The sequence below is a fragment of the Trichogramma pretiosum genome, unplaced genomic scaffold (genome assembly GCF_000599845.2).
Source record: "Trichogramma pretiosum strain Unisexual culture from Peru unplaced genomic scaffold, Tpre_2.0 scaffold54, whole genome shotgun sequence".
NCBI classification, from domain to species: Eukaryota; Metazoa; Arthropoda; class Insecta; order Hymenoptera; family Trichogrammatidae; genus Trichogramma; species Trichogramma pretiosum.
The window spans coordinates 792301-808884 of NW_019641628.1; the positions used below are offsets into that span (position 1 = coordinate 792301).

The 16584-nt window shown below is 42.2% G+C and overlaps 1 protein-coding gene across 9 annotated transcripts in view; it reads right to left on the minus strand.

The window, feature by feature from the left end:
* Positions 1-2640: 2640 nt before the first annotated feature.
* Positions 2641-16584, minus strand: part of LOC106654324 (diacylglycerol kinase eta) — a 55814-nt gene continuing 41870 nt past the window's right edge. The window contains exons 1-22 of one of the 9 annotated variants that reach the window (XM_023459108.1): positions 12754-13580; positions 11578-11773; positions 11373-11509; positions 11205-11296; positions 10998-11131; positions 10765-10933; positions 10594-10696; positions 9502-9824; positions 8887-9267; positions 8008-8385; positions 7565-7941; positions 7122-7468; positions 6925-7057; positions 6712-6837; positions 6370-6603; positions 6187-6283; positions 5840-6109; positions 5476-5770; positions 5059-5370; positions 4881-4976; positions 4674-4802; positions 2641-4599 (exon numbers count right to left, since the gene is read on the minus strand). In XM_023459108.1, coding sequence (XP_023314876.1) covers positions 4309-4599; positions 4674-4802; positions 4881-4976; positions 5059-5370; positions 5476-5770; positions 5840-6109; positions 6187-6283; positions 6370-6603; positions 6712-6837; positions 6925-7057; positions 7122-7468; positions 7565-7941; positions 8008-8385; positions 8887-9267; positions 9502-9824; positions 10594-10696; positions 10765-10933; positions 10998-11131; positions 11205-11296; positions 11373-11509; positions 11578-11773; positions 12754-12804 — 4671 coding nt within the window. In that variant the 5' untranslated portion in view covers positions 12805-13580 and the 3' untranslated portion in view covers positions 2641-4308. Of the gene's footprint in view, positions 4600-4673; positions 4803-4880; positions 4977-5058; positions 5371-5475; positions 5771-5839; positions 6110-6186; positions 6284-6369; positions 6604-6711; positions 7058-7121; positions 7469-7564; positions 7942-8007; positions 8386-8886; positions 9268-9501; positions 9825-10593; positions 10697-10764; positions 10934-10997; positions 11132-11204; positions 11297-11372; positions 11510-11577; positions 11774-11990; positions 12071-12753; positions 13582-16584 lie in introns of those variants that run through there. The other 8 variants (XM_023459106.1, XM_023459105.1, XM_023459104.1 and 5 more) reach the window with 8 other exon arrangements.

Sequence of the window (16584 nt, forward strand, 5' to 3'; positions counted from 1 at the left end):
TCATAAATAATAAAAAAAAATTTAATAATCATTCGAAAACTTGCCACCCCTATCCGCTGCAAGCCCACACCAAGGCGTGTCAATATATATAGGATGATTTTTAAATAAAATTACAAAGCATAGATATGTTGAAAAATTGAAATTTTATTTGTAAGGTATAACATCATCGTGAAATATTCACATACTGATAAGTTGAAAATTTAAAAATGTCAAACAATTATGACTTATGGATTTCTTCCTTTAGATTATATGCTAAAAAACAGACAGTACAATGACGAGAAATTTATGATAACAATTCAGTATCACTATACACTAATACCGCAAATACAGCAATCCTTTGTTACACGCCAAAATTTAGTTCTGAAAAAGCGAATTTAAAATGTTCACTTTTTATCTAAAGTCATAACTTTTCTACTTTTAACAGGAGCTTTGAAAATTCATGGAATTTTTGTAATTTTTGGAGAGATCGCGTTGAAGAATCGCGCTTAAGGGTGGACTTGTCCGTGCATAAGAAAACCTCGTAGTGTTTGTCGATTTGCGGGATCAGGGATAAACTGCGTATAACGAGGGACTGCTGTATTAATTTTAGTTTACAATATCTTTAACACCGGAAGAAGAAATAAGTACTATTTACTGTCGAACCGAATTCTAAATTTTCAACAAAGTTCTATGTAGATTCTTAGTTAGATTTCGTTGCTTTATACTCTTTCGATATCATCTATTGATTTATTATAGGTAAGAAAATTTTACTTTTTAAACCAATCGACAAACGATTTCAAATAGATTTTGGAACTTTTTCAACTTGAAAAAAATTTTATTTTCGAAACAAAATGTTATAATACATTTTAATGTTCATTTATCACAGTATGTTTTATATAAATTTTCATAAGTGTGTCATCGGCAATTATTAAATGCATTCAAATGCTTTCAAGACTTTGATATATTTAACATAAAAAAACTATACGCTTTTATTGTTTTTTTGTAACCAAGTTCGCATAGTCGAAGGACTACTCTTACATCAAGTTTATGAACAAAGGGGATACGAAAGTTGATTTGTATTACAATAAAATACAGTTTTTCAATAATATATAATGCAATAAAAAATGAGTAAAACTTTTTACATTTTATGGATTGGTTCATTCAGTTTGATATTTTTCGTCCAATAGTAATGTTAATTACAAACATTTTCAATCTCTTTGGGAAATTTTAAATTATATCACATGTAATTAAGTACACAAATTTCTCATAATCTCACGAAAGAAAGTCTGTGCGATAATTTATTATCATTATCGTGCTAAATAGAAATGTTGTACACAATAATATAGAGAAAGGCAAAAGTTATCCGTCCGAAGACCTCGTTTCTTTTTCTTTTTTTTTATTTATATAAACTGAGCACACCTCTCATTTTTTCTAGACAGTCTTCTGCGAAAAAATGATCCGCTGAAAACCGTAAATTCATGAATTCAATTAATTCTCGTCTCGTTCTTATCAAAAATGGATATTTTAAGTATTTTCAACCGATCGCTTGCGAAGGGATGAACGACGAATTATTTTTCCATCAAAATAGAAGCAAGAGGTATTCTTAAAATATTATTCATTGGTTCCTTGGGGTATAAGAAAATTACAAGTTTTACTTACGAGTCGTAACAATGACATTAACAGGAGGTTCATTGCGTATATTGTTCGTAAACGAATCACTTGAGGAAATAGACGTGCGAAACGTTTTTAATAGTATCACAAATGGGTATATCAAGCTGTAGATAAAATTGGTTGTTCTTTTTTTTTATTGAGAGACAATCAATGTGCACCCTATATAAAAGTAGCTAAGGTCGGTAGGGACTAATAATTGCATGTGCATTGCACTATTATTTCTCTATTAATAGAATGCAAGTAAACTTGTTTTCAACTGAGCGTCTAAGAAATTTTCTTTTCTCAAATCGTTTAATCTTGTGCTCGTGCCAAGTCAACTCAACTTGTTAATAATATTGGATAAGTTTGTACTTGAACAACAAGAGGCTCTTAAATAGATAGTAACAGGATTGAAAAAATGGATACCGACGAAGAAGGCGATTTGACGAACGATCATATTATTACGATTGATTGGGTTTATAAAGTGTTGCGTGATTTTGGTAATTCATCGACGTGTGTGCGTAAACAACAAGTTCGAATATTTTGTACAGTGGGTGCAATTTATTTTCATTTCGCATCGCACGCACGGCGAGCGAGATAAGTTTTTTTCTCTTTTTTAGTTTTTCTTTGTACGTCAGGCACGTCGAGCGCAGTCGAGCTTATTACGAGTTTAGCGTATAATAGTTTTTCGCAGCAAGTATCGCTTATTGTTTATTTTTTTTTCGCTCCTTGGTCGTCGTCACCTTCTCTAGGCACTTTTTTGTCTTTTGTGCACGCGATAAAACAATTCGTGCATTTAAGCAATAAAAGCGCTTTTAAGTGAAACAACCCGTTTCCTTTAATCTCTGAATGTGATACCACCACTGTGCTCGCGACATAATTGGATTCACGGAAAAAGATACATTTTGACTTATGCCCTTAAGTATTTGAGATCGTTATACTCGTGAGATATAATAAAGAGTGTGAAAAAGTTTTGAGTATCCAGTTAATTTAAAGAATAAACGACGATAGTTTGATAAATAGCCAACAATATTCTGCAATAATTATTAGTAGCGTACAAAAATATTTGATAAATCAAAGATTCAAATTTTCCACAAAAATTTGCACAATTTTCTCATCATTTGTACATTTACAAACTTACTAATCGATAAGTTCATTCGTTATAAAAGAGTGTCGAAAAATAATTTGTTAGTCTATAAAAGAGTCCATTAGCGCACCAGTATTGACGTCGCATAATTGAAACATCTCCTTGATCGAAAATTTCAACATGTTTACAGGCAATAAACGTAGAATTGAAAATGCGCGAGATTTGTGCAAAGTAAGTACAACAGTTGCTACGTTTAACGTTCTACAGACAAACAATACATTTCAACATTAATATACTTGTATATATCAACAGATCAAACATCAAACTATTGACATACTTAATAGCTGAGTATGCGCTAAATAATAGAGTAACTTTGTATGACTATTAATACGGATATCGATACCTCGAGGCTCCATACATTTGGAAAAAATACTGATAATTATTGCACCATCGTTCGATTGCTCGTCGAATTTTTATTCGTCTCGCATCGATTTTTCGACTCACTAATTCTCTGTTCTATGCTTTACGAGTCCCGTTCACATATTGAGAGAGGTCAGTCGCTTAACGATTCATTATTTCGCGAAATATTTAAATTTATAATTTACATTTCCTATACGCGAGAATACGGAGTTACCGGAGAAGATTAAAAATAGAGCATTCAACACGTATGCACATATCATATGCATAATACTAGGAAGGTTTGTAAAAAAGACTAAATTCTCTAAAATTCTATACAACCAGCTAATCTCGAGGATTCAATCGTACCCGCGCCTTTTTTTGTCGTTTACGACGCTGCAGCAGCGTAGACAAGATCATTAATCAATTTGAAAAGGAGACGAGACGACAACTGTAATTAGAAACTTACGAGCTAGGTTTTATAATTTAATAACTTCATTAAAAGCTGGCTTTCGAGCTTCAATTTTTCATCTCGACAACCCTCTATCTATCTATTATAATTATTCATTGTCAAGAGTCATGATACTTTTTTCATTCGTTGATTATCCATGTTTTTTTTTTCATATCAACTTTCATACTTTCTGTGCTTTACAAATGACATTAGTAACGAGTGTTAAGGTAACGAGTATCGAGAATCAAGTTTTCAAGTATTCGTATGAAAATTCATCGTTTATTCTGACTTACCACATGGAAGACGGTTGATCTCTCGCACGGAGTGCGCAATACCAGTTTCTAACGTGAAATTCAGCAATAGAAAATAAAAGCGTGCCCTTGACGCAAGAATCTTAGAGATCGTTCGTTAATAAAAAGTCGAAAGGGGGTTTCGATTATTTTTCACAATTATTAACGTATCGTGTGCATATCCTTATTGCTTACATACTCTTAAATTACAAACTAGTTTTCTTACGGGAATGACGAATCATTGGCCATATTCTGAAACGCTCATTGTCGGGGGCTCTTTCACTTCTAAAAAGAGCACGTCCACTTTTTCTCTTTAATCATTTTCACAGCCTTGTATATGCAGAGACGCGCGTAACGCAATAGTCGATGATTCGCGAGGCAGCTTGCGCATCGTCGTCGTTAATTTAAGTTTGAAATATCTCAGCAAAATGATCCGTCATCCGTGCTCTTTGGGCTCAATTGTTCAAATCGCTGATGCTCTGCAGTATCCTCTTGACGTGGCCGACCTTCGTGATACCCAATTCTTTCAAGTCTCTTCTAGCTAGCGTCAAAAGTTCTTTACCCCTTATATCGTGCGATATGAAGTTTTCGGCGTACTCGCCGAGTTGTAAATTTTCCAGCCAAGAGCAGACTTCTTGAGTTCCCCAGTGAGTGACCTGGTCTCGGCAAGGGTCTGCTGCGGCGCGACCACTTGTTCGCCGGAACTTCAGCCAGAATAAACCCCGATGTCGATTCTTTTTATCAGACTTTAATAAAAAAAATTCGTTAAATTGCAACCAAAAACATTAAAAATTAATCTTTTTTAGTAATAATACAATACCTGTTCTTCTGGAACATTTTGCAAATAGACGAACCCTGAACTTCGCTCATCAAACACACATTTACGCAGCTCTTGTTCCATCGTCGCGAGCGACATGGATAATTTACTTTCCAAGTCTTCTCTCAGTCTCTGTGAAGAAAATTTGAAAGAAAATACATATAGACACCTTTCTCGGTCAACCGGTAAAATATTCAAAGTAAAAATTACCAAATTGTGCCCTTTGTCTCGAAGAAGTTCACACGCCTCTTCGTATAGTTGCCGAGCGCTCGATACTACTTCCGTGACGACGGGCCTCAAGGTTGCCTTTAATTAAAGTATAAAATTTCCTAGATAGTCATAGAGTTTTTTTTCAATGAAATTTGAATTTATAAAAAGTAAAACCCACCCCTTGCAATATCTTTCCATCCGGATGAACTTTTTCCAAGGCCACGGCTGTTCGTGCCGCTACTTGATACAGATCAGCTTCGATGCTGGGATGAGATATAATGAGGAGCTTGACCCACTTGACCAATGTGGTGACTACTTCGATGAAACCAAGCAGCACTTGCATCTCCTCGTCCGAAAGGGACATTTGACGACCGTCGAATTGCACCGAGCTGTTCGAGCGCGACGACGTCGACAGATTCGAAGTCGATTGTGTGACAGCGGCCACCGAGCGTTGCTTCTCCTCCCACGCTCGCAATGACGTTTCCAAGGCCTGCGCACATACACACACACACACACACATAAGCAGGTAACGATAGAACGAATTATCGACGTCGAGCCATTTGATAAAGATGGTGATCTGATTCAATGAACTCACTCTGTTTCTGTAGAGCATTTGCATGCGGTTCTTATGAATGATCCTGATGATGCCTGGCGGCTGAATCCAGGCTTCGCCGTCCACCTGAATGGGCACCCCCTCGTCGCCGAGAATGTTGATCTGTATGGATTGGCACTGGGCGATGCGATGATGCTGCAGATTGATCAGTCTCGAGGCAGCCATCTGCACGGAGCCGAACACAGCCACGACTTCGAGGATTCGATCGTCGAACGACGGCGCCAGAAATATGTCGCCCTCTTTCGAGCCGCCCCAGAAATTCGTTCCACCCATGAAGCTGTTTAAAAAAACAAATAGGAAACGGTGAGCAAGAGTTCAAACGAACGAGTCCATGCGAGCAGCCTACCTAGGTATGTTGAGCACTACGATGCCTTGAAGCGACGGCAAGGGTATTCGTTGTCCGTCGCACTCCAGCTGCACCCTTTGATCGAGATTTTTGTAGGTCTTCTGCAGCCACTGCTTCGAGCCCAGCACGCCGTACCACATGTAATTTTTGGCTCGCGATCGGCATTTTTCCGGATGCTCTTCTCGCTTGTGATGAAAGTCCAGGCTGATTTTGGCATCTATGCCGATGCCAAAGTAATTGTTCATGACGCATCGCTCGAAATAGCCCTCCCTGATCACAAAAATGTAAAAAAACACAATGATGCATTGGCTCGTTACATCGTATGAGCATTGATTTTTCGATCTTACATCAAAGTTTCATCCGGATCCATGAGAGGCGAGACAGCGGCGCACAGTGCATCGGCATTGGCCAACAGAGCCTGGCTTATGAATCCATTCGTCACATCTGAGAAAGTTTGACGAATGTAAAAAAAAAACGATTCGAGCAATAGCTCTGTCATCGTTGCCTTGAATAAAAAACGAATCACTTACTCGGCCACATGGGCAATCTGACGAGGGGATTGATGATCGGAAGCTTCTTGACCTCGTCCGTCTTATCGATGGATTTGGCCCTCTCGTGACGTATGCTCAAGCTCGAGCCGAATCTGCCGGACGCCGAGGCGGCCAACGACGCGAGCTCCGGCGGTGCCTTCATCAGGCTGCCGCAGCTGATGCGTCGTGTGGCCTGAGGCGAGCAGCCCGTACCCTCGGGCAGCTCGACGCTCACTGCAAGGAAAAATTTCGATCAGTCTACGTTGTTGCAAAAAGCACCGATCGGAATTCGGTTCATTCATATAAATAGCAGTAAGAGAAAAAAATTGTGCAAAAACTAACGTCTCTCCATGCTACCGGAGTCGGGGCCTCGGTGCGGAAACAGATGATTGAGTATGCCAAGATCCGGCTCGAACTTGCTCTTGACCGACGCGGATGGGCTAGGCGGATCGACAACGACACTGATAGCTGGTGGAAAATTAGGCGAAATATCGTTAGACGGGTCTGGGCTTGAATTAACAGTGAACCTGCAGACTGGTGCATTGAGTAAATCACCTCTTTCGTCCTCTTCTTCCTGGTCGGCGAGCTTGTGGTAGTCGAAGTCGTTGTTGTCGTCGTCGCCGGGCGCGACGTAAGACGGCCGCCTGTCGGCGGCGGCTTTGCTCGACACGCACTTGAAAATGACCTGCTGCAACGACACAACGCGGGAGAAATGGTATCCATCTCCAATATGCAATATATAAATCTCTTACCTCTTTGTCGACCCTGTCGTTGGGCCTCTTGATCGAGCCCTTGCCAATGTCGCTGCCGTCGACGAATCGCGCCAGAGTGACGCGCCTCGCGGGCTGCTGCTGATGGTGCTGGCCCCGATTGTTGAAGTCCATCTGCTCGTTACCGAGGCACTCCCTCACCGAGTCGTACCTCTCGCTGTTCATCGTGCTGACAAGATCCTGATTGAGCGAGCTCAGATCGTCCACGATGCTCTCGGAGTTGGCCAGGTCCGAGTTCTCGGGCGAGTCGATGTGGCAGATGTGCTCCGAGCTCTCGGACGGCTTGGCGGTCGAGTCCAAGATGTCGCTGTCTGTGGTGCCGGGCCGACCTGTCGAGCGTAAGACAGGATCATTCATTTGATTTGGGCCCGAAGGCTTTCGGGGGGACGACGCGTGGTCGACGGAGAGGGTGAGTAGTGACCAACCGATTTCGCTCTCGCTGTTGGTGCAGCTGCTCTTGGGCGTGACGATGCGATGCTGTCGCTGCTGCTGCTGCTGTTGCTGCCGCAGCTGATTCTGCTGCTGATGCTGATGTTTATTGTTGTCGTCGTCGCTCGCCGACTTGGACTCGGGCGGGCTCGAGTCGTTCAGCATCGGCGAGTCGCTGTCGGGCGACATCATCGCGTCCTGTATGGTCGTGTCGTCCGAGGGCGAGCTCGTGTTGTCCAGGCTCGTCGGACTGGTCGCGCTCGCCGGCGTTTGTTGCTGCTGCTGCTGCTGTTGCTGCTGGGCGAGCTTCTCGACGGCCGACTGAACGCCGCTCGAGTCGAAGCTGAACATGCTGCTGTTGTTGCTGTTGCTGCTGCGCGAAACGCAATCACGAATTCAGTTTTGTTCTATAATTCAAAAATCGTACGAGGTTGCTTACTTCTCTTGGACCATGGTGGAGCTGGCCCTGCGGCTGTCGGCGTACTCGGCGGGCGCGGGCAGCGACAGAAAGTCCTCGACGCCTTGCGAGTCGCGCCTGATGTCGGGCATCGGACTGAGCGAGACGAGATTGGGCGTGGGTGACGAGCAGGCCGAGGCCTCGCCGCTGCTCGGCGTCGGCGTCACGCTCAGACTGTCCGCCAGGTTGTAATCCGAACGCACCTCCGGTATGTCCAGGTAACGTTTTTTCAGGTGCTCCGTGTCCTCCTCAGTCGTGACGAGCAGCCGCGGATTCTCCGGATGATGGTGGCTCTGCTCGTCCAGCGCGAGCTCCGTGTGCTCGACCAGTTGACGTATGGCGCGTTTCAGGCTGTTGGCTCTGCGGCATAACAGTTTGATAATGCTTACCATGCGGCGGGCGTTAATTATTATGATGGAGAGATGACAATTTTTTGTGACATAATACGGTCGTGTGCTTGAGTGCCGATCGCAAGATTCGTTGGATGGATTTTTTTTCATTATTTATAATTTTTTGACAGCGTTGAAAAATTTACTACCGGCGTTCGAATATAATACAATGCAGGTGAGAAAACCTTTTATGATTCTCATACTCGAGAACAAATGATGTTTGTCCTATAGTAAACAAAAACTTTCTACGTAGTTTTTCATGCCTATTCTTTTCGATTTACATGGCGTTTTGAAATTTCAATGATTTTTCTTTGGAGATCGAGTATACGGCTCGAGTAACTTTTCTAACTGCGACTTGAATTCGACGGGAGTGTCGTCAACAACTTTTTGGGTATAGCAACTTCCCGTACGAATCAAGAACAAAACCGAAAATGCGAAAAGAAAAAGACGAATGAAAACTAATAAAACTCACCTCGATATGACTGTCTGATTCTCCTGGAATCGCTTCTTCTTCAGCATCTTGAGATTGAGATTGGTCAAGTTTTTCTCGGGCTTCTCGAGCTGTCCCTTCTCCTTGTTGTTGTCCTCGTCGTCGAGCGAGGGCATGTCCGACCTGATGGTGTCGGCGTTGGTCGTCGTCTCGATCGTCGTCGTCGTGTCGTCCGTCGTGGGCGCCTGATCGAGCTCCGAGCCGAAGCTCTCCTCCTTCTGCAGGCTCTGCAGTATCTGCAGCAGCGAGTCGAGCTTCTGCTGGGCCGCGTCGCACTTGTCGCCGAGCCGATGATGATCGGCCTGGCTCGAGCTCACCTCGGTCACCTTCACGGCGAAGTCCTTGATGGTGTCGTACAGCACTCTGCGCGCGAGAGAGAGAGAAAAGACACAGTTGGGTAATTTGGCCCTATTTTCGAGGCAAACAAATCCGATTGCGAAACATCGCGAAGCCAATAATAAGTCTCGGAGCTTTGAAAGTTACGAGCTTGTAACAACAACAACTCGGCGGCAAGTATCGATTGGATCCCGGTCCGGAAACTTTGCACAAAGCGCATCAAAGAGAGAAATCGATTCAGGTATTATAACGTGTACTCACTTGGCGCTGCCCACGACCACGCTCTCCTGCTCCGAGGTGAGTATGTTGGTGATGTGCGTCATCACGCTGATCTCGTACTCCTGGGCCATCGTCTGGCTGATCACCGAGTCCGCCTGCTCGGCCAAGATCTTGTGGCAGGGCAGACTGATGCTGCGCTCGAACGTCATGATGCTCCAGCGGTCCAACATCTTCGTGCCGGCCTTCTCGTACTTCTCCAGCAGGTGGGGCAGATTCGTGTCGTCGTCGCACGAGGAGCCCCAGCCGAGGACGCGCGCCAAGTCGTTGCCCGTGCCAAGCGGTAGCACGCCCACCTGGCACTGCTTCTAATTGCAGCATCGAAAAGCGATCGTTAATTTTTCACGTGCGCACACGAATTTTTTTGCTGCTCCGAGTGTGCTGCGTTTTTATATATATCTTTTTGCTTCTGCGGGTGAGGTTTGACACACATTGATCTGACATGCAGGAAGGTGAAAAAAAAAACATGGATAAAAGCATGTTTAGTTGTAATGAACATACATGTATAGGTGAAGCAATTTAACTTTTTAATGACCTGGCAGATTGGGAGGAAAATAAAGAGCCGTAGGAGAACAATCCAAAAGCAAATTTACAATCGGTTTCGTACAACTTCGGCCATTATCGATCGTGCCCATTTTAATCAAGTTTTCAGCGGAGAGAAAACAGATGTCTAATAAAACTTTTCGGCTGTGCGAACAGATTGGACTTCAAGCAAGATAAAGTATCTGATTAATTTTAAAACGAGGTTTGAAGCGTGCGTGAGACAATAGAACAACGATAATAGTAATGAACAATAAAAAGTCTTATCGCGACTCAATTGATTGGGATATTTTCAATAAACACCGAGAAAAAAGTGATGTAAACGAATAAAAATATGTATGATAAAATTGTTTTCTACCTGCTGCAAAATAGAGAAGACATGACACAAGAGCATGCAACAAACATTGCTTCATTTTACTGATTTCGTTCGTTAGATGAGTGTAAGAGCTATTATTCGTATCGAATCGTGGTGCAACTCGTACTATAGTTTTGCTATCACAAAAACAAAGCTCGAAATCATATGGCTTAATGACTTACGTGCATCCCCAATCGATCGATCTCCGACAGCACCCAACCGACTGATCCATCTCCACTGCAAACTAATATGCGGAAAGGATCGAAGTGACGAAAAAGTCTGAGACTGTGAGAGAAAACTTGTTTAAGTAATGGGTAAAATATGATACAATTGTTGATGAAATTAGTTCTTACCCTGGACCAGGTCCTCCTTTTATGAGATCGAATACTTGAGCTGGATTCAACAATTGCTTAAATCGTCTAAGAAACTTAATTCCTTGATTGTCACCTGATTTACTATTAACAAATACTAAAAGTGGACTACATCCTACAGGTCTTACAGCTTCCCACGCTTCGTCACTACCTGCAATTAAAAAATAAATGAAGAATTGTCATAATTGTTTCCAATCAACTTCATGATAAAGTACCTATACTGTGTAAAGCTGTTGGAGGTACAACACTTAATTTAGCTGGGCCTAAAGAACATCCTACGCTTATCGATGGTCTACATGCTGTATGTACAGTGACTTTACACCATAAACATCTCCAGTCTTGTAACCTACTTATTGGATTTATAATAAACACAATGATTATTTGTTTGCAAAATGCAATGAATAGTAGAAAAATTTGCTTACCTTAACACAGAACCACAAGTCTTGTCACATATTGCACATTTAGCAGCTACTGGTAGATTCCCTTCCATCCACTGATGTGGCATGGTAAGGGTCTGCAATTAATAAGATTTATTGAATAAGTTACTTCTGTGAATTATTTTAAAACAAATTGTCCTTAAAATCACTCACTCCATCATGATTTTCAATGATATCTTTTCCAATAGAAGCTAATGTGGTCCATTTGCAATTGTTTATTGCTTTTGGGCTACACCTTTTGTGTACTTTATATTTACAAATTTCACAGCTTAGTCCATGAGAAGTGACTCCTGAAAAAATATTTTCTATTGTTATTGTGTTACTCATCGTGCAACTAAACTATAAATCACATTTTTACCATAAAGAGCATCTCTGCAAACATTGCAATAAGTTGGTCGAGCATGACTAGTTGCGTACCACTGATGATGACCACTGAGTATCTCTGCAGTTCCAGTGTCCACTGCTGGCCTACTTTCCGTCACATTTTTTAGCCACTCTTCCATTTCTTGATCGCTTTCACCACAGAGAACCAGTGATCGCAAAGGAGTTATCACCTTGAACAAACAAATAATAATATTTTAATTTAAAATGAAACATTATAGCATATTAAGATAAAATAAACATCAGTATTAAAAATATTAATTGCATATTGTTTTCAAAAATTCTAAAAAACAAAACAATTTTTAAATAGAATTGAATGTATCCATTAAGAATCAACTAGCAATTCACTGAAATAGGGATTTCAATAAAAAAAAGTCAACAATAATAAACCTGACAAAACTTCAGCAGAATTATATTTCATTCATCGACGTCAAATTGAAAAAAAAGTTCACGCATAATTTTCAAAAATCAACTCCACATCGTGCCAGTAATTATCATCGGCTCTCGGATGATCGTTCAAACGGTAAGAAAAGCAAATTTCGGCGCACATTGACATATCGTCGAACGGATGTATAAGTCATTCGTGTTGTGTACACAAACAACAACGCAGTGTGTCGCGGCCGCGGAGTGCAACATCGATGTTATTTTTAAGGTTATACGTGCGACTGTATGCGGGGGCAGTCGAGCAGCAGCTGACAGCTCGCGCGCTACTACTGACTCACTGCAACGAGACAATGAATAATTTCGCACGATTGAATCGCAAAATGAAAATAAGAACGTTCGCATCGGAGCGTCGATCCGAAGATAAGTCAGCGAGTTCTCGGGGCCAGATCGATTTGGGCGCATGAAATTGACGAAAAAAATCGAATTATAGCGGGAGATCGAGCGTCAATAAGCTCTCACATACACAGTGTCGCGTGCGCGGTGCGAGCAGTAGACAAAATATTGTCCGCGCCGCCGATCGCGCGGTATACAATATAGCTCGGCCCTCGCCCGTCAATCAAGCTCTCTCTCCGAAATCACATGTGTGTGCAGTTACTCGAATGCGCTTATGCGAACCTCGTAGAATCGATAGACCTTAGAATGATTAATTATATCCCGAGAGCGAGCGAGCGAGTCTGAAAATAACAATAAATTATAATGAGGTTATCACCTTGAATCGACTGCGATTTCTCTGTTGCTGTTGCTGTCGCTTGGGTGGCATTTGAACTTGAACTTTTTGACTGGCGTCATAAGTGTACTTTTTCGACGTATCGTAATGAAGATCGTTCGCGCGAACCGGGGGGCCCCCAAGATACAAACGACTATAGTAGTGTGTATGCAGGTGCAACACCAAGCGTGGGCAGTATAATATTATCACTCGCTCGTAACTTTGCTCGAAAACAATTAAAGTTTCACACGTGCGCGAGTTGGCATGATGTCGAAACTGAGCCTCGTCCGAGCGAAACCCGGAGCTTTATACATACATATCTGTATCGTGGAAAAGTTTCGCTACGCCAGAGAGATAGGGAGAGATTATGCCATTATGTCGCTTTGTAACAAGGGCTATATAGCTAACAATACGGCCGCGAGTCAGCTATTATGCTACGCACGCACACGATAAGCTGCAGCAGCAGCAGCAGGTCAGCCGTCGTCGTCGTCGTCGTTCCGGGGTAGTAGGTACGAGCTCAGCCGCCTGATGCCCCATTTTCGACCGATACGTTGTGTACACTGCACTATCATGTACTACTATCTGTGCTAGGCGTCGGCGGCGGCGTCGACGGCAGCTTGCAAGGAGCAACAGTGGCAGCAGCAGCGGGCGGGACTCCACAACGTCGACCACGACGATGACAGTTCGACTTATCCATGTAACGCGAATCGTAGCGCGACGTCGCGTTCACGACACTGATGGCTGCGATGAGATTCCTCGCACGACGTACATACTTCGTATACGCGTGTATCGGAATATGGATCGAAACTGTGCGGGTATACGATAGTTGTTGTTGCCTACTACTGCTGCAGTCTATGTATTTATGCGTCGGAGCAGACGATACGACCCGAGACACGGGCTGCGACCTGCCCTGCGCGCGACGACTGGACTGCGAGGCAACGTGTATTATATATACTACATAATACATAGGTATATATAGAGTCGGGGGGTGACACGGATACGCCGAGGGGAGGATGAGGATGAGAAGGAGAAGAGACGATAACGCATATATATAGCAGTTGAACTTCTCGCGTGTCTGCGGCTCGGCTCGTCCTGTGGCGCCGCCGCCGCCGTCGCCGCGCATGTGTGCATACACATGAGCAGTATATGATGTAGTTAGGTACGCGCCTCGCGTGCTTGCAAAGCTCTTGGGGCTACATCTAGCACAGTACAGTGGCGTTTACTTCGTATATAGCATTTATAGTTGACACGTATGTGTGTGCGTGTGTATGCCAACGTGAACTTCGTAGTCGGCACATGCGTATTATTACATCTCATGTGCGAGTGTGCTTGCAGTGCAGGAATCGAACGGCTGACGCGGCGATACGTAGTATAAAGTGTTATACCGCGCGATCGGCGACTCCCTTGACTGGATGTATTCGCTGCACCACAGAAATGAGGAGTTTATCGCGTGATAATGTAACGCGCGGGTTTGAGTATATGACGCGTTGTTGCGTCTAGAGACAGACACTCGCACAGCTCTGCTGACGAGTGACGTATTGCGATACGTGCTTTCCGTTATTTATTATTTATTATTATTTTTTGCCGATCTCGTTTTTTCACATAAAAGTACTGGTACTGTCGTACTTTCTTCCGCTAAGGAAAACTGCCTGAATTTTGGCTTCAAGAGGAATTGGCTCATATATCTTGTTACGATATCGGCGATACCGGGACAACAACATTCGATGTACGCGAGAAGTAGTTTATGAACTAAGCGCTAGGTGGCGAGCTTGCCGAAAGCTCGTCAAGCATAAACAAACTATGGCTGAAAATATTTAAGTTAAGTTAAGATCAGTGTAACGAAAGTATCAGTGATCGTACTGTTCTGACTGTCAACGAGACTAGCAAAGGGTTTGTTGCTCCTGCTTCTTTCATCGATTGATCTTTCGATAATTTATTTATTACTATATACAGAAGGCAGCGATCAAAAGCAACTTTTACAGATAGAGTGAGATATCTCACATAGGCACGAACGAGATCACCCCTACTGACTCAGAACTCAGAACTAGTCCTGGAGCCAAAGAGGGGTCGGATCGGCCACGTGAAGAAGATGGATGAAAACATGTTATTCTTATGTATTTTTTCCCGCTGAATCCGAATATCATAGTTAAAAGTCGCTCAGACTGCCCAAAAATTTGTTATAAACAAATATATTGCAAAATGAAGAAAATTTAAATTTTTCTAAACTTTAAACACATATTTGTGTTCTTTGAGCAATTTTAAGCAAAAAGTGTTTCTTGTAAAATTTTCGTAAAATGATTATTTACCGAGATATTGAGACTCAAAGAGGAAAAAATGCACATTTTTGGCCATTTTCAAATACCTATAACTTTTGAAATAACAACGTTAGATCGATTTTAGACCCGTCATTTAAAAGATAAAAACTTAATCTTTAAGGTGATACTAATTTCAAACATGATTTATCATACTGGACATGTTTTTTTGCACTACAAACATCGGCGTGTCAGAGCGTGGAATCGCGTACGCGTTACGCGTGCTACTGACATGTGCATTGCCATCAGAACGTGGCAACGCCGATGTTTGTAGTGCAAAAAAACATGTCCAGTATGATAAATCATGTTTGAAATTAGTATCACCTTAAAGATTAAGTTTTTATCTTTCAAATGACGGGTCTAAAATCGATCTAACGTTGTTATTTCAAAAGTTATGGGTATTTGAAAATGGCCAAAAATGTGCATTTTTTCCTCTTTGAGTCTCAATATCTCGGTAAATAATCATTTTACGAAAATTTTACAAGAAACACTTTTTGCTTAAAATTGCTCAAAGAACACAAATATGTGTTTAAAATTTAGAAAAATTTTTATTTTCTTCCTTTTGCAATATATTTGTTTATAACAAATTTTTGGGCAGTCTGAGCGACTTTTAACTATGATATTCGGATTCAGCGGGAAAAAATACATAAGAATAACATGTTTTCATCCATCTTCTTCACGTGGCCGATCCGACCCCTCTTTGGCTCCAGGACTAAACTGAGTCTCAGAAGCTGTCGCTGCCACATATATAGGATTCGTGATTTCACATCACCGCACAGACACATGATCCTTAAAATCAACTCTACCAAACGAGACTTCTCTCGTAATTGTTATCCCAATCTAACGATCTGTAGCGAACATCTGACATTCGCAATCACGTTCGGGGCGCAGCGCCGACGAAGAAAAGAAAACCAAAAGAAAGCTCGGTCGATTGAAAGCTCCGCTCTCTATAGTTATCACCTAATTAATAAATTCTTAATTTTAAAATTATGGTTTTGAGGCTACTCGAATCCAAGACAGATGAACTTTACGAGCTGATAATTTTAAAGCCATAATTTTTGAATGTACTCTTTAAAAGTGCATCGCTTAAGTTTGCGATGCATTTTTGTTAGGGGTCGACGATTGACGCGATACTAGCCCATATATTATATCGGCTCGTCTGGATTATCTCGTGCGAGCTTGCGCGCGATCTATTTTTTCCACTCGAGCTGTTATATGGGCTAACGCGCCCCATACCCTTCGATCCGCCTCCCACCTCAGTCGTGCCTTACACTCAGACGCGTCTATGCATATATATCGTATCAGCGTTCTATAGCATAATAAATATACGTAATATGCATTTTTATGGATTAAAGCTCGTCGGCCGTTTTGTCGCGATAAACTGTCACGGTGTCAACTTGAAAAACGCTTTATATATTTCTTCTCCTTTAATTAGATGCGGTGACGAAGATATGCACGCGACCAGTTGGATCCGGGGCTTGTTACCACAGCTGTTTAATTGAAAGTACACAGGCTCACACAC